The sequence below is a fragment of the Argentina silus genome, assembly GCF_951799395.1.
Source record: "Argentina silus genome assembly, chromosome: 13".
Lineage (NCBI taxonomy): Eukaryota > Metazoa > Chordata > Actinopteri > Argentiniformes > Argentinidae > Argentina > Argentina silus.
The window spans coordinates 9,881,846-9,900,272 of NC_139667.1; the positions used below are offsets into that span (position 1 = coordinate 9,881,846).

The 18,427-nt window shown below is 47.2% G+C and overlaps 2 protein-coding genes across 2 annotated transcripts; both read right to left on the bottom strand.

Moving 5' to 3' along the window:
• Positions 1-3,092: 3,092 nt before the first annotated feature.
• Positions 3,093-8,811, bottom strand: bsdc1 (BSD domain containing 1). The gene is made up of 11 exons (XM_083683923.1): positions 8,789-8,811; positions 8,054-8,108; positions 7,776-7,892; positions 7,492-7,659; positions 6,854-6,908; positions 6,614-6,729; positions 6,375-6,443; positions 5,957-6,041; positions 5,274-5,801; positions 4,978-5,081; positions 3,093-4,772 (listed from the first exon to the last, which is right to left on the bottom strand). Exons 1-11 carry the CDS (start codon positions 8,797-8,799, stop codon positions 4,743-4,745), a joined length of 1,338 nt encoding a protein of 445 aa, XP_083540049.1. The 5' UTR covers positions 8,800-8,811; the 3' UTR covers positions 3,093-4,742.
• A 3,550-nt stretch (positions 8,812-12,361) lies between these two features.
• olig4 (oligodendrocyte transcription factor 4) lies at positions 12,362-13,135 on the bottom strand (the record flags this gene model as incomplete). The annotated part of the gene is made up of 1 exon (XM_083683871.1): positions 12,362-13,135. The coding sequence occupies one exon, from the start codon at positions 13,133-13,135 to the stop codon at positions 12,362-12,364; it is 774 nt and encodes a 257-aa protein (XP_083539997.1).
• Between the last annotated feature and the right edge of the window lie 5,292 nt (positions 13,136-18,427).

Below are 18,427 nucleotides of genomic sequence, written 5' to 3' on the forward strand. Positions count from 1 at the left end.
GTGTGTGTGTGTGTCTGAGAGTGTGTGTGCATGTGTGTGTGTGTGTGTGAGAGAGAGAGAGAGAGAGAGAGAGAGAGAGAGACTAGACAGAAGAGAGAGAAGAGAGAGAAGAGAGACACGAAAAAAAAAGTGAAAAAAAAAGAGTATGGGAGTATGAGAAGACTATTGAGAACTCTGGTCTGATCTGATTTGTAACATTCTGTTCTTGCCATTGTAAAGAGAAGTAGTAGTGTAGGACCAATCGCTTTTGAGGCTGCAGTAATGTAATGCGTATACCACGGAGCCAAGGGAGCAGTCATTCCCTACAGGAAATTCCTACATGGCACTTCTGCTGACTAAGGGCTCCGAGTGGGAAAAGCATAAGAAAGTAATGTACAGTACACGCTGTCTGCAGCCGGTTGGGGGTCCGGCAGAGGCAGCATGTGAGGAAGGGATCGGTCCTCCGTTTGGGAATTCCGGTGGTCTTGACGGAACGGTGTATCGCACGGGGTTCTGTATATCAGCGAGTTGGTTCTGTATTCGTAGACAAAAACCTAACACCGGGGGGGAGTGATGTGAAATGATCTACCCTGCCCGGAGGCGAAAAAAAAGCGGGCTAAGTCTTCAAAACATTCGTCAGCCGCATGTTTGACTGGGGGAAAATGTAGGCTTAAGTGTGCCGTACTCAAGACCAAAACGTGATGCGTTTCCAGCATGTCTCACCATAGATCACAGTGAAACAATCAGAGAGAGAGAGAGAGAGAATGACTTCTCCTCCGTCTCAACAGAGCTGTCCTTCAACGGTGTACGGCTGTGTGTTGACAGTGAAATAGGAGAGAGTTGTGTATGATCCAGAGAGAGAGAGAGAGGATGACAAATCAACGGCCATCACCCAGTCATTCCCCCTCCTCCTAGCCCCCCATGACCACACCCATTACACCTCCTATTGTCTGACTAAAATCAATTCAACAGGCATGTGTGTGTGTGTGTGTGTGTGTGTGTGTGTGTGTGTGTGTGTGTGTGTGTGAGTGTGTCGGATAGAGAGAGAAAGTAGTGAGAGAGGGAGAGAGAAAGGGAGAGGGAGGGAGAGACATAAAGAGAGAGAGAGAGAGAGAGAGAGAGAGAGCAAGTGAGAGAGAGAAAGAGCAAGAGAGCAGGAGAGAGTGAGAGAACAAGAGATAATGAGAGAAAGAGAGAGAGAGAGACAGAGAGAGAGAGAGAGAGAGAGAGAGAGAGAGAACAAGAGATAATGAGAGAGAGAGAGAGAGAGAGAGAGAGAGAGAGAGAGAGAGAGAGAGAGCATTTCAGTATTTCCGTCCTATGGCCATTTCGGTTGGCAATCAGGATGCTGGCAGCATCCATGTTAGAAAAGAGAGTGAAACAGCGAGCTGTGCAGGTGTTCGCTGTGTGACCTACATTAGCCACCCTCCGGCTCACAGCCAGCCAGCACAACACTGTACATACACCCATCCTTTCTCTCATGTCAACCAGCATGCGAGGCCACATTTAGTGCCAAATACCCCAGATATAAAGTGTGCCATGAGTTTCCGTCTACTGTACATGTATTGCAGTGGATCGAAATGAAACAAACACCCCAGCTGCATCCTCTCTGACGAAGAAGGGCTGTTGTTGGCCAAATCTTATGGTCGATTTTTTATTTTTTTTTATTTTTTAATCCACAAACGTATCCAATGCTGCTTTGGACACTGACAAAAAAAACAAGGATTAAAATGTAAGGGAATAGGCCTATATTGTGAGAATGCTAAGTGCTGGTGGTGAGTCATGGGCTTATGTTGATTTATTTGATAAACAACGTTGTTGACGAGGATGTATAAGCAGCCCGTGAGATGGATACTGCCTCCAGATGTATGGAAGGAGTGGTAGGTCCCTGGGTTGGAGGTGAATGGAGCCACGCTGCCACCTGGTGGCCTCGTAAATAATAACGTGGTCCTCTGTGGCTCAGTTGGTAGAGCATGGCGCTAACAACGCTTAGGTCGTGGGTTTGATTCCCGCTGGGACCATATATACTGAAATGTATGCACTCACTGCAATGTAAGTCGCTTTGGAGAAAAGCGTCAGCTAAATGGCAAATATAGTATATTAAATAACCACACACACACATACAGCGGCGCCTTGTTCACATCTCGACGTGAATAAAACGGCAGGAGACACTGAAGGCCGCTATCAATCAATCAATCACACTTCAATCGAAAGACCCAAACCCTCATGGTAAATGGACACGTCGGACAATGCAATACAATGTGAAATAAACACTTTTATTCGAGCCTATTTATAGCTCGCACACTAGTGGTTAGAAGACGGTCTGACAGTCAAACTGCCTGTCTCGGTCGGCAGGCCGTCGTCGTTCTGCCGTCTTTCTTTCACCCGCCAAACCGTCAGGGAGTGATTACCGGGGCACCTGCGGAGCTGTCTGTGGGGAACAAAATAATTAGTTTTTCTGGCGAGTCTTTCGTTCCTTCTCGGACATTAAGCCTACATGAGATGGTGTAAGCATGATGTTAAGAGCTCTTATTTGACTTACAGGGATGGGGGGACGTCGGCTGTTGACGCTAATGTCGCAGATTGAGCCTTAGCAGCCACCAGGAATGAGGTGTGTTTGCTGACAACAGGACTCTGGTCGGAGGACATTTTGAGGATGGGGTAGCTGTCAGTAGACGGAGAGGAGAGGAGAGGAACGGAGAGGAACGGAGAGGAACGGAAGGGAACGGAAACAGGTGGTTGGTTGGTGATAGGCCTTGACAACTACTGGATGAGGTCAACTACCTAAGGGATATGCCTACCTTTCGCCGCTGGAGTTGGTTGGCAAATGTTTTCGTTTACCCATGTACTACGTATTACGGTTGTTTTTTTTAACGTTTTCCTCAATGTTTTCGTTGAAAAGCCAGGAGGTGCCGTTTTTGATGGCTGCCAATGCAACGTTACCCGGGAGATGGCGCGTTTCGTCATAATACTCGTTATGCTCGTGAACCTTCCTACATGGCAATCAATGGAACTATGATGGCTTATAAACGTGACTACACGCACGTTAGGGAACGTGAAATAAAATCGATTCGTGTGGCTAAAACGATATGTTTGTAAATCCAAAGACACTATCACGTTGCATGAGACTCTTTAATGACAATGCTCATTTGAAAAATTGAAGAAAATATACTTGCCTAAAAAATTAACAGCTTTAAACGCATTGGAGTTTAAAGTGCAAATACATGTAAAGTGAAATACATAGAAAGAGAGAACTTGAGACATGCAACATACATTATAAACAAGTAATTCCTCCTCCAGAGACAAGCTTAGTCAATGACCTCATAACAAATGTACAACATAAACAATACACCTTCGGCACAACATTTTGCATGTGATTGCACTTACATGCAATGCACAGAATAATTATATTAGGATGAAATAAAGCACTCATTTAAATATGTAGACTACATCTTTACGCCGCTTTGAGCCTTGGCCACTGTTAACACTAATGAAGACAATGACAATGACTACAAAAGATGAGAATAGCGTGAGATATACTGCAAAAATAAGCGTATCATTACATTAATCAAGCAGACACGGCCCTCATTGCCTCTTGGTCTTCTTAGCTTACTGCCAACATCATGCTAAGCAAAGCAGGCTTGGGTCTGCAGTCTGGAATGTTCCTTTGTACATCAGTTAGACATCCAAGCCCAATACTCTGGCACCGTGACACCAGGACAATTTTGCAGCCTCTTTATTGCGTCATAAGTGACTTCTCTTTTGACAATACATGAACACCCTCCTCACCCAGAAAAAACAGACATGGACAAAAGAATCCTAGATGTGGACAATGAAGGGACAGAAAATAAAAGACAAGAAATGTGGCCTGTGAGGTCACAGAGATGACATGTTAAGATCAATCATTTAGCATCAAAGGGAGAGATGGAGAACAAAAAGAAACTTAAATGTACAATGTAGTATGGATTGGCTGTGTTTTGAATCAGATCTGCTTCTTGTGTCACAAAAACATCTGAATAGCATTTTTCACACTAGTGTCTTACAAGGCCATGTATCTAGAGCTGAGAGTGAATACAACATGAAAGCTTTCTATAAAGGCCAAAGTACGTGTCCAGTTTGAATATTCACTTGCATAAGATAAGGAGTTCTGAAATCACTGAGGGGGCGAAACAATAAACATAAGAGTGAAATCATAAACCACCATCCTCACTTGTGAAGAATTTCATCTTAAGAAGGGTGATAAGCAGCTTTACAGTTAATGGCTGTTCTGTAGCCTGAAGGTACAACATAATTCTCCACCCTCGTAACTTTGAAGTGCACTGGCAACAATTTACATGTACTTCGTAATGGCATTTCAGAAGAGAAAAGAAAGAACTCCCCAGATGTGGTGAAACGACTCAATAATCAATAGGTGTCACTTAGCTTTATAGTCAGACGGAACACCAACCACCCTAAATTATTGTCATATCCTCGCCCTATTGAAAAGTTGCTCCAAGAAATAACTAAAGAGGTTTGAGTTCTAACCCTTGAGACCCTAGAAGCACAAACTGACAGCTGGCAGTGCGGTCTATAATCTTATTGCCTCGGGACTTCCGCTGTTCGCCGTTAGCGGGTCAGCAACATGGTCCAAAACCCATCCGACATTCACTCCCCTACGGACAAAACGTGACATGGTGACGGCGTGGACAAAGAGTTAAAACACGTTAAGCATGGGTCGTCTGCCGAGAACTCGCTTTAATGGTGGGACACAAACACTACCGCCATCAGTCCCAGTTCTCCCAGTCCTCGTCCAACTGGGGAAAAAAAAAACATCCACAAGTTAGACACACACCGAACGTGATTGCAAAACCATAGAGCACTGTTACACGTTTGACACTGTATACAAACCCTCCAATGCGTATTTGTGATAAACGAGGCTTTAGTATGAAAACAGGTGAAACGCCACAACCTAAAATGGTACAGGACACGTGCTGTGATGCCATGAGCACCGTGACCCACCTCTCCTGTAGCATTCACTTTAGAGAGGGCCAGTTGGACCTCCTCCTCGGTCATGTCCAGGTCAAAGTCTTTCTCCCAGTCCTCGCTGACATCCGTGCTGGACCCTGGAGGGAGTCAGAGAACACACAGGGTCAGAAACCAACAACAACACAACACATCTACTGGATCAGACTCCAAGACAAGTCAAATACTTAAGATGTCTGGTTGGAGCGGTGTGGACAAAGTACTGGTCCACTGGAATACACGGACAGCGCCAACTATCATCACTTTCATCACATATTCTACCCGTCTTTTACCTTTCTTGCCGTTGTTTGAAGGTGTTGACTTCCCGCTGTCTGAGTTGAGCTCAAACACTCTCAGGTCCTGGGGTCCCTCCTCTCTGGCAGGCTCTGGCCTGGTGGTGGTGGTGGTGGTGCTGGTGGTGGAGGGAGCAGAAGCCCGGGCCGTCACCACCTCTGCTGCAGCCCTCTCTGTGGGCTCTGGCTGGGCTGCAGCCTGTACCTGAGCCTCAGGCTCCAGGCCGCTCCTCTCCGACTCCTGGTCCTTCGCTTCCTCCAGCCCCAGGTCCCGTCTCTCCTCCAGGCTGGCCTCGGTGAGTTTGTGGCTCAGCTCCGCGGCTGCAGGCTCCGGCCTCACCTCCACCTGCGTGGGCAGGCTGAGGCTGTCGCTGCTGATGGAGAGGTTGGCGTCGCGCTCCCCGCTGGAGGACAGGGTGGGGCTGAGCAGGGTGGAGGCTGACTGTAAAGAGGGCAGCTGGGTCGTGGAGTCTTCCAAAGGGGGAGTGAAGTCGAGGCGGGATGAGGAAGTGGCTCCGAGGAAGTCATCTGGGGCAGGAGGGAGGAAAGGGAAGAGAAGAGAACAGTGGATGTACAAGTCTGACTGCCTTCATGTCAGAGCTCAAAACAATGAGGCCGTTCACTACATGATGATGATTTTCAGTCATTGAAGAGAATGTTCATCTCCCTTATTCCAAACATACCTTCATCCTCTTCCTCCCAGCCCAGAGCCTCTGTGTGGGTGGTCTGCTCTGCTCTCTGCTTCAGAGCCACTCTCCTCGCCTCTTCCTGTTGGTCACAATCAAAAACGATACACATTCATTCCTGCAACACAATGACAGATGTGTAATGTTGCTCCAGTAACTGACTCATACAATGTCTTTGCAGTGCTGTAGAAGTTATACAGTAGGACCACTTCCTCAATATCTATGTTTTCCAGTACTACAGTGCACCTCTGCAATATGAAATAAAACTAAGACACTTTAAACTGAAGTTGGCCAGCAGGTGGCACATGACACTAACATGAGATTAGAACAATGCTTTCTATTACAATGTCCATGACAGCTCCTAATTGCTATCAATGCCAGCCTGTGATCCTCTAAACAAAAGTGAGCGTGTTACCTGGTCCAACTGAAAGACTTTGTAGAAATACCGATGCCAGAATTCTGAATGGGCTACAGCTGCTGGCACCTGAATAAGAAAACACATAATATATCACATCAAGCTTAGACTTGGCATAGTTAGCAGTAGTTCATGCACTGTCAGCTCAAACTCAGTCATTCATATTATTCTATCAACCCATTCATTTGCTTTAATCTGTATCTGGTGAAAGGCTTCACAAAAAGAGTAACAAACAGCACCATTTTGGTGTACAGGGCCCGTATTGAAGGACTGTTGACCAGGAGCTCAGAGACCTCTCCTTTCTTCTCCTCCAGATTGAAGCTGCTCAGCCAGTCTTCAAACTGCTCTAGGGGACCTGGAACGAGCCGATCACAATTAAAACAAACCTAAGAGACAAATCCACTTTGACTTTTGTCCCTCATGCCAGGGATCGATGCCTCCTCAATAGAAGAGGAACAGAGAGACATGAGTTGTCTCACCGTCAGGCTCATTGCAGTAGGTGGCAGGGTCGGCCTGGAGACTGTAGAGACGAGCCTGGAGGCAGAGAACAAACAGGATCAGGATCAGCCTCACACTCACACACGCACACACACACGTGACACGTCATGTGCTACAACCAATACTGAACATGGAACAAAATCAATCCATTCCACACACTGTAAGATGGTCCCAAAGAACTGTTTTGTACACACAGTTTTTCATCAACTAAGCCAAATTGTTGTCTGTCTAATCAAAGAGCATTTACAGAATATGGAACAGTGTGCAAATCATTTATCTTTTTGTTGTTGGAATGTTCACTCAATATGGCCCCTGGACAATGTTCTTTGAATGTGTGCATAGTAGGCCTAAGGTGAAATTCTGTGGTTAAGCAATCTGACCCACTCTGTATCTCTGCAAGTCAATTGTGCAATATAATTCCTTACTGGTTGGGACAGGCAAAATGTGTGTGTGTAGCAAAATGTAACTACATTCCTAACTCAAATCCATTTTTGGAAGTTTATCATCACTGATGATCCTACATTGATTCATGCAATACAAAATATACAAAGGTCACTATTTGGCATCATACTGAAGAAATACATGACAACTTGGTGACGTGTTGCCACCTGGCGCTCACCTTGGTGCTGTCGTACACCTCCGTGGTGCCTGCTGGCGTTGCTACGAGCGTAATGACATCACAGTCAATGGTCATATCTGGAGGAGGCGCGAGGGTGTCTGTTATCACGCCCAAGAAACTAGACAAGCTTTTCTTCACCTTCTCTGTGGTATCAGAGGATCCCTCCACCTGAAAGGGAACAGGATGAGCGACATTGCTGTGTCAGGAGGGTAGCCACAGTAAATAAGCGGCTGTGCTTTGGAGTTTATCTTAGAACAGTGACCAAGATGACAATAAACAAGTACCGCTAGTTTGCTTCTGACAGCGCTGGCTGTGGCCACAATGGAGCACGCTGTGTCATGCTGTACCACGTTGGAGAACTCTGTCAGGTCACGCTTTATGAACTCATAGGCCTCAGACGACTGCAAAAAAATATAAAAAATTCATGTTGAAATGAAATCAATGAAGCATGTGAGGGAAATACACAGTGCAGATGCTGAACACCATGCAGGCTTGATCCTCATAATGCAACATCAGGAGGGATAATCAGATTAGCAGCTGGTTTACTAACATGGATGCCTACCTTATCTTTGACGGCCTGGAAGCTTTGCTGAAGCCAGCCTCCCCACCAACCTTCCCTAGAGTCAGGAGACATTTATTCACATTGTTAGACACCAAAACTAACACAAAGGAAAGGGGCGAGTGAAAAAATGCCTAGCAACGCAGCTATATTAGCCAGCTAGCTGGCTACTTATGTCAGCCATCGCCCCCTGAAATATGTGCACCACTGCAGTCAAATACTATCTGACACACATCGCCAAACACTGGGAATTTGCCGGATACGTTGACGAATAGCTAATACGCTAGCTGGGGGTTGGCTCTTTGACGTTAGCTAGCTAGCTAGTCAGCTAACCAGACTTGCTAGCTAAACTGCATTTTATGAGGCAATATGTCCTCATCCGAGATGATGACGGGACGTAGTTTACGTACAAATGTCCACATGACATTTGGAAGAACCTTTTAAAGTTTCTTGGGTAAATGATACTGCAATCCAATGTGCTAACACGTTATCCAGCAGCTAGCTAGCTAGCGAGCTAACCAGCTGGTGCAATAACATTTTGGTAAACAAACCCTGACAGACGGACTTCCTTTAGACTTTCGAATAGAGCTACACACTGCATCGCTTCAACACAGACGACGCTAGCTACAGCTACATGTCAACGAAACAATATTTGATGGATACGGCAAACATCCATGAATGTAATACGGCAAAATAGTAAATTATAAAACAAAAACTATTTTGCGACTTCAGACTCACCCTTCAGCCATCTTCAGAGCATGACATCATCAATATTTACTGAACTCTAACCCCGGCTGTCTGTAGTAGTGTAAAAAAAGAAAGAAAAAGAATCATAATATTAATTCTAAAATAAATATGGCAGTCTGGCAGTCATTTCCAATAATACTTATTATGTTAAAGATGTTCTTTTGGTTATTCGAAAAACATTGATTGCAATTTTGTCAACTACGTTGTCGGCAGAGGATCATACCTCACGACGAGTCATTTTACGTGTAGTGCTGTTGTTACTGCTGTTATCCAGAAAATACCTCATACTGTATCCCCAAATGATGGACCAGGACCCACTAGTCTCTAGATGATCAAATATTTGAAGAAATCATGAGGATAGAAACATAGCTTCAAAACGTTAGGAGGGACACAGTAGTCATCTGAGACGATGCATTGCTAGATGAGTATGTATGTGGCAGGCATTGTGTATTATTTCATGCAATCATCCAAAATATGTTTGAATAAATAGTTTTTAATAGGAGCAGAATCATGCCTACATTCCAACTATACTACAGTCTACTTGATCGGTAATGGGTGTTCATAATCTCCCATCTGACTCCCCCCATCAACCCCTGTAGACGATGTGGCTCTGTGTGTGCGTGCGTGCGCGGGCACGTGTGCGTGTGTGTGTGTTGACCCCCTATCCCAGCTGTGTTTCCTTCTCATCAGTATGCAGGGTGACAGAGAGCCAGACTTTACAGAGCAGGGAGTAAAAAGGTCAGGCTGCAAGCTTCTGGAAGAGCGCTCTCTCCTAATTGAAGTTCCCCTGTATCCAGACGCAGCACAATATGTGCGTATGTTCTGCAATATGTCTCCTCCTGTCCAGCCCCTAAATCCCACTAATTGGGTCCTTCAGTTCCCTAATTAACTCTGTCGATCCTGCCTCTGCTGAGCCCAGGGTAACACACACCCCTCTATTGATTGGCATCCCCTCCAGTATACTCCTCCATCTGACTCAAAGGCTCAGGGCGGATACAGCTAGCATGAGCATGTACATCATACAATAGTGGCAATCCTTACCGTTGAAGGTTCTGGGACCATCCTATTTTATTTTTATCTTTGTTCCTTAAAGGTGTCCTTCATGAAAGAAATATGGTCGAACCTCAAAGCTGTACAAATATGTCATTGCAGCGTTTCGACCTACATTCCATCTCTCTCATCCACATTGCAAGTCCAGTTGTCTACTGTCGTATTGTGGATCACATAGCTCTCACTCATCACAAAGAAGCCCTAAACGTCCCACATCATATATGCTTTCTATGACTTGGATCTGAATTGCCTCATACACGGTATGGACAGCACAGATTCCAAACTAATGTTGCCACTGCGGGTCAGCGTATGTAAAAAGCATGGTAACAGTGGCAGAACATAATGACTCGGAAAAGGCACTGTCCATATTGTAGGATTTAAGATGCATATCCATTACACGCCACACACACCAACACACACCCACACACATACACACACACCAACACACACACACACACACACACACACACACACAAACACTCTCCATCCTGCTGCTGCTCCGTGGGTTAACACCATCTGGTGTCGATCAGGAAACACCAGCTTTGCACAAGTCAATGTCTCTAATGATCTACCTAAAGGAGCGAGCAGAGCGAGGGGAGGTGGAACCCCACTAATCCCCACAATGTGTTCTGCTTCCCATTCCCACCTGTGCCCAAATAAAGGGGGGGGGGGCTTGTGGGAGGACCAGGGTCCCAGTGTCAGGGGACCGGGGACCAGGTGACGCCGGAGCGCCAGTCCCCACCATAGAGCCCCCTCCCCTATTTGGGCCGGGCTGGCAGCTGCCGCCCCCCGCTGGGACGTCCCACAGCTGACAGTCCTGGAGTAGTGACAGGGGCTCTTTACAGTGTCAATAGCCCCATAAATTAGAGCTAACCGCCTTTGTGGCGAGCGAGGTGTCAGGCCTTTTGGCCTGGCGGCGCTTGTTACCATGATGAAATGTAGATTGAATGGAGGGGGCCTGTGTCCCAGGCACGAGAGCGCGGCCTCCCCCGGTCTTTGTGTCCTGTGCACGGCTATTATCCAGGTCTATTCACAGCTCTCATGGAGGAGGTGGAAGGGGGCGGCGGGGGGGGGCGAGGAGTTACATCTCTTCATTTCTCTCCCTGATAGCCACCTCGTCTGTCAGCCGTGGGAGGATAAGCATGTATTTTACACGCTTGATTTGTTGCTAAGTGAGGGTGAGCCATTGTCAGGGGTTTGAGTAAATACATGTCCAACCCACATACGCCATTGTTCTTGAGTATTTGGTCTAGTTGGTTAATCATTGTTTACAACGATCAAATAAAAAAAAAAGTATATTAGATAATCTGTTTCATTAAGTGCTACATTTGCGTTACAGTCTTCGAAATATAACACTTACTTTTTGAAATGTGAATACTAACCTGGTGATGCTTACAACCATGAAGAGTGTGATACTACAATTCCTCTCAAGGAAACTTGAAAGAATTTCACGATGCGGCATTAAAAGATAGCACGTATCTACTCTTCCCATTCAGATGTGCCGTAGGTACTATGAATACATCCGTGTCCTGATGGGACAGTGACAAATCCTCCTGCTCCCAGATGAGAGGGACGCAGCCCTGTCCCCTGCCTGGCCAGACAACAGTGACGCGCCGTCCTGGCGCCCGCGTGGCCCTTTCATCTCACACACCCTGTTGAGGTGAAGATGGATGGTCCCTGAGCTCCTGAGGGCCACATTCAGCCTCTGCGCCGGAGGCATTGTCTGGCCCTTCTGTCCCTCTTTAGCTCAGGGGTAGGCCTCCCCATGGCTGGTTAGCAACCAACACCCTCCCTACAGCACCCACCCCTCCCCTCCCCTCCCCTCCACTCCCCTCCCCTCCCCTGCTCAGCACAGCTACCACTACAGCTTTACACCCCCTGAGTCTACCGTGGAGAGTGCTTGTTTATAAAGAGATGTTAAACTGTTAATGAGACATAGTTACTGTCCAGGATATGCTGTTGAAGAGCACTGTAGTGCTGTTTGTATCTCAAACATTTGACATTTGATTCAAAAGCTACACAAAACTATTGTTAAAATCGCAAGCCTGTTTTTGATGCTGAAAGACGCTTTTGTTGCCAACGAAACAGACGAAAGGGAAAGCAGTTTTTTATTGTAATAACAAAAGTTTAATTTAAGAAAATAGGATAGTTGCACAATAGGACACAGTGGTTTCTCCAACTTTGACATTTGTTTTAGTGACTCAAACATCATCAGCAGCAGCTGTTCTCTGTGTTTCAGGCACAGCAGTACACAATTCCAAATATAACAGAACAATGAAGAAGTTTTTTGTGAAATCGTCCCAGTGTGTGCATTTAAATATAAACAAAGCACATGTAATTTCGTAAAAAATAGCAGCAGCATACTCAATGGAAAATACAGTATACACAACATATTTACAAGTCCCGGTGATCACCAGGCTTTTGAACAGTTCTCCAGGCTCTTAAAACACCAATCTCTAACAGTTCACATCTGTGAGCTGCTTAGTCCCGGGGTGGAGGCCAAAGGCGCCTGCTTTACTTGCCCATGGACAGGCTGTGTAGAGTGGAGGTGGTCGTGGGCAGGGGCTGGCAGAGTGAGCAGGGGCAGGGCATGCCAGGGAAGTGCCTGTAGGAGCTGGCCAGGTGGAGAGGGTCCTTCAGAAGGCTCTGCACCGGCGCGTGGTGGAAGCCCAGGTAGCTGGCGGAGGGAGGTGAGTGAGAGCCAGATGGTAGCGATGGATGCTGGAGTGCCGAGGCGGTGCTACCCACCAAGGAGTGCAGGGAGTGGGCCAGAGGGTGCAGAGGGAGGTGGGCGCTGGGTGCCGGAGGGGGGGGAATTCTGGAATGGGCGACGTTGCGGCTCTGGGCGGCGGCGCTGCCTCCGTACACGTCTCCCACCAGCTTCTTCATCTCGTCCAGGGAGCTGGACAGCATGAGGATGTAGTTGCGGGCCAGGAGCAGGGTGGAGATCTTGGACAGCTTGCGGACGGAGGGGCCCTGGGCGTAGGGCATGACCTCCCTCAGGCCGTCCATGGCCTCGTTCAGGTCGTGCATCCTCTTCCTCTCGCGCCCGTTGACCTTCAGCCGCAAGTCCTGCCCGTCCGGCCCCTGCTCCTTGTTCAGGGCGCCCAGGGCGGTTCTGCTCTTGCCTCCCCCGGAGCAGCGGTCCGACCGGCCAGGGCTGGCAGCTCCCTGCTCACGGCAGTAGGCCTGGAACATCTTGTTGGAGAAGATGCCTCCCATGGCGTCGTCCACCACCGGGTCTGGAGACGAGGAGCGGCTGCAGGTGGAGCCGGCGTCAGAATCCATCTCAGAAGGTCCGGTAGATGAAGCTCCAAAGGAAAATAGGGATGTTTCTTGGGTGTGATTCTTGTGCAGAGTACCAGGGTTCCTTGAGGGCTGATGCTCTCTCACTCTCACTTCTCTCAGAGCTCAGTCAACACAGTCTCAGGCAGGCGATGTCCTCTGTCCTCTTCAGGAGTCTGTCCCCCTCCAGCCTCACAGGGGTGCATTTATACCCCCGGCCCAACAAAGGAACAATGAGCCGCATAATGAGACACTTAGAGCTGCAGCCAATTGCAGAAGGGACACACTTTCACCCCCTCAAGCCCCCCACGTACCCCCCCCCCCCCACACACACACACACACACCTCCCCACACCCACGTTTAACTCCCCTTAAACCCCTTCACCACCCCTCCCTCCCTGATCATTCCCCTTACACATTAACTAGAGCTGGCCTGTGTTCACACGTATGTGTTAAGGCATACATCAAACAGTGAACCAGGGCTCTGTTAAAACCCACACCCCAGAGTAGCATCATTGCCTTGTAGTGTATGTGTGAAGACATAAAACACACAAATGATCATCAGTAGTCAATATTTGTGTCTATGTGAAGACATTAACCATAATGGTTATAGTGTGTTGAACAACGGGTAAAATGACGAGAGGTTATTCTCTCATTAGGATCAGTGTGAGGGGGCTTGGCCTATCCACACCTTAGACAATATGACGAGTCAGCGTTTTCAAGTCACTTTGTACAGTTGACGATTTATACAAAGGTACATGTAATAGTGTTTCATTCAAAAACAGTGTCATAGACATGATGCCATTGAAATGTGAAGACAGTATTGTCTGTGAGGAAAATAGATCACACGATGATTCAAATGTAAGCGGACATTGAGTACTTCATGTTTAATATGTATGCTGCACCTCACAAAGATTCCAAGACAATTACAGTAACGTCTGTACTGAACCTGAAACATTGAGAACCTTTGAGAAAAATGTCTTAAAATCCCAAATGAAAGTGTCTTCAAGTCATGCTGATCGTTGCCATGACATGGTCATCAGAATAGACATGAATAGAATATAGACATAGATAGACATGGATATGAAACCCTCTGTGTGGTGCCTCACCACAGACAAGAACAGTGTTAATGGAAGACTAGGTACAATTCCAGTGGTCTAAGACAAAGAGGTCGGATTCAATACGACTAAGCTCCTAAACAGTCTGTGAAATCACACCACTATCACCGTGTAAGGGGCTCCTGGAGAGGGGAGGAGGTAGTTAAAAAGATACTAAAGAGTGGGCATAGTATTGTCTCCCCCTCATTCAGTCGTAAAGCCCCCTAGATTGGCCCGGTTAACTTTCTAAGACCCTGCGTAGCGGGGCAAGACCCTCCATGGCTCTCCAGTGGTCAGGGAGCCTTCATTAACATCTCTATAACTCACACACACACACACAGACTCACACACAGACACACACACACACACACACACACGCTCCCACACACACATGCGTGCGTATAGATATACACACACACACACATGCATGCACGCACACACACACACACACACACACACACCACGCACGCACACAGACGCACAGACGCACACACACACACACACATGCTCCCACACACACACGCGTGCGTATAGATATACACACACACACATGCATGCACACACACACACACACACACACACACACACACACACACACACACACACACACAGGGTCTTCTGAGGGTCACTTGTCTATGGAATGATCACTTGATCAAGAGGACGATGAAATACGTATCGCCGTTTTCGAACACATGAACTGTTTAAAAAACAACACCTAAACTGTTTTCACACTCAAAAGCACATTTCATTTGGTCGGATGTCTTCCATCCTGTGAAGCTGGAGTCCAGATGTGTGTCTGGTCCTATTATCACATGCCTTCGCTATATAAAGCCCAGCTTCTGCTTTTCTCATCATCATTCTCAGAAGTTTAATGTCACTTCTTTTGCTTTGGAATGTCCTGTGTTCTATGTGAAGTGTTGTGAGTGGGACAGAATGCTGGGAAACACAGTATCATAACACCCTTTATATTGTGGAGCACAGCCAGAACAATATCTGAAACCAACAGAGGCCTGCGGCAGGAGCCTGACCTACTGTAGGGACAGACCAAAATAGAACGGGACTTTTCCTCCCTCCTGTCGACTGTGTTTAGTTTCCCTGACTGGAGCTCTGTAGGGTGCCCTGGTTTATATTTGCCTAAGCCCAGCGGAGGGTCTGGCCGTGGGTGTGTTGGTTGTTTGTGTACATTTTGATGATGTTTGTGAAAATTGACTTGCATGAGAATACATTTGAATTTCATGTGTTTGTTTGTGAGAGCTCACTCTCCTAGTTCACTCTGTGTTTGTAGTTTGTTAGTCTGTGATGGTTGACTTCTGGCTGCTCTGTCATACATACAGTACTGTATGTTTACTCTTTGTGCGTGTGTGTGTGCGTGTGTGTGTGCATTTGTGTGTGTGTGTGTGTGTGTGTGTGTGTGTGTGTGTGTGTGTGTGTGTGTGTGTGTGTGTGTGTGTGTGTGTGTGTGTGCGTGTGTGTATGTACGTGTGTGTGCTCCTCCAACATGCACACACTTTATTCGGGAGAGAGTATGAAGTGGGGCTGTAGGAACCCCCCCAGATCCCCTCCACCAGGGGGGGCTGCTGCAGGGGTCCTGGGCTTGGCCCTCTCCCAGGGCTGATATAATTGGGGAACCTTGAGGGCCAACGAGAGCCATTTATTGGGAGCATATGGATTTTTCCATCGTTAGGCTGCGGGCCAAGATGGCTGCAGGACCCGCTCCTAATTGGGTTCTGTCCTAATTAAGTGAGCTGGACACAAAGGCTCCTATTTCATTCTTTATTTGTCTCACAGACTTTTCGAATGGCTGATTTGACTTTCAAACCTACTATTTTCCGCACTTCTCAAAGTATACTTCTCTCTCAAATTCACTTATTTTCGACAAATGTCCTTACTTTCTCACTAAGAACACAAGAGAAATACAAAGGTGACAACATCACCACTACTCATGACAGCGTGTGTTGGTGAAAGTAGGTGTCATTACAATAGCTTGAGCCACACCATGTGAGGTACATTAGCCAAGAGAACCAGAGTGATCCATCCTGCTCTGTTCTGACTGCATTTGTAAATGTGTAAGCCTGATGAAACCCTCTCTCTCTCTCTCTCTCTCTCTCTCTCTCTCTCTCTCTCTCTCTCTCTCTCTCATTCTTATTCATTTGTTTACAGAAGCGATGGGCCACACAGAGAGACAGAAGGGACTCAGATCCATGGATTTAATGGATGAAAGAGTAGCCACCCTCCATGTTTTTTAAATAATCCCACACTCTTTAACCCATGAATGAAAGTGTTTGACTTTCCTCTCTGGCCCGGCACCTTGAAAGACCCCTCCCTCCATTCAGGGTTTCTGTGAGCGGCCATTTTGGGGTTTAGGGACCCCCTTCTGCCACCTCACGGGGTTCAAATCCATGAAAGTGCTCAGGTGACCAGAAAATGAGGGCATTATCACAAGCATATGCTTGTAGCGACAGAGGATCAGGCCAGATTAGGCCCATCGTAGGCTCCATAAAGTGCTAAGCTGGGAAACAAACGCTGGTGTGTGTACCGTAAGGCTCCGTCACTCTCTCTCTGTCATTGTTGGACTGGATTAGAGGGAGATCCTGTGTACACACACCGCTGTAATCTGGACCTGTGGGCGAGAGGAGAGACAGCGGAGGACAACACACATCAAACCCACAGAGAACAACAACAGTAACAACAGAGACAACCGAGGAGAGGACATCTGATCCAGTGGTTCTGCTGTTCATCATTCTGCTCATCTCCAACCCCCCCTCCCCCGAGTTTGTTTTGAGGGACTTTTGAGATGGAAATCGCCGAAAAAAACGAGAACAACAACGTTATCAGAGCAGAGCACTTTGGGATTTCATTCATCTGTTCCACTTGGTTTATGAATCCTAAATATTGTTTTATGAATACACACGTCCAAGACGGAGATATAAAGTTGTTTCACGGGGTAGAAGTGAACAGCTTGACAAGTGTTTCCAGCATAAGGAGCGCAGCCCTTTGTTATCACGGAACATCAGGACAAACCGCTCGGTGATTTATCCCTTTACACCAGCCCCGAACAATAGCATTATCTCCACGACAAAAACAAGAGACAAGGACGCTATGAAAATACCCCGGGACGTTTATGAGTCACTAAAGAGTCCAATAACTTTCCCTGCACGCTGTTCTTTGGCTCCCTTAATGTTTAAGCGGTGTTGGCGGGGGGTATGCTGTGGGGACGGTAGGGAGAGGGGACCAGAGGGTCCCCGGACCCAGGGAGAGAGGCTGATTATAGGGAGCATGAAAGGAACCCTGGCCCTCTCCTCTGGACCTGAATAGAGCTCAGCCAGCAGGCTGTCCCATACACTGGCCTGCTCCATGCTGCTAGAGCTTCATAAATTACCCCCACAACGACCACGGGGGGAGGGGGGGGGGGGGGGGGTAGAGAGACAGTGAGGGGACAAGCCCAGGACCAGAAGAGGAGCAGACTATCATCGGGTAGTGAGAAGGCCCAGGCCAGCAGCTCTCCATCAGGTGACTGAGACCCCCATCATGGACCCCCCTCCTGGGTCTCAGAAGCCTCTCAGGCACTTCCCACAGAAATAACCTAAAAGAGTTGGGTGGACCACTGTCCCCAGATACCCCATATCTACACGGCTATGAATGATGTAGGCAGGAAACACACACTGTCTGTGGGTAACCCAGTCAACATCATGTGTGCATACGTGTGTATTAGAATGGGAAGATACATTGTTCACCTGTATGGTGGTGATGATTTGATGTCCACTGCAGCCACGTGGTTGTTGGAGGAGGGATGGGGGGTCACAGTGAGCATGGCCCCCCTAGCAACCTGTTCCACATTATTTGACGGTTTATCACGTTTTAATAACTTGCCGACACAGGTAGCTTAGGTCTCTTGACCATATCTTATCTTTAGGAGATAAGGATCCATAAAACCAGTAGTCCTATCGATAGACAGAATCATCTGTGGCAAATACCACAGTACAGGCAGAATACACAAGAGATATCTGACAGGACATTTTTAGTTCAGATAGGAAGAATTCAACAGACAGATAATATCAGGCTGATAAGACCCTTAGCTGATAAGACCCTTTTTTCTCTCTCCCATAAACAATGATAACACTCACACACTCACAAACACACACACACACTACACACAGACTTGTGTTTGGTGCGGAGGAGCACAGTGTATCTGGTGGCCA

Coding starts and splice junctions, on each gene's coding strand:
- bsdc1 (XM_083683923.1), bottom strand. Junction 7,660..7,775: donor CTGTCAGAAGCAAACTAGCG/GTACTTGTTTAT, acceptor GTTCCCTTTCAG/GTGGAGGGATCCTCTGATAC. Junction 6,730..6,853: donor CTACTGCAATGAGCCTGACG/GTGAGACAACTC, acceptor GGCTCGTTCCAG/GTCCCCTAGAGCAGTTTGAA.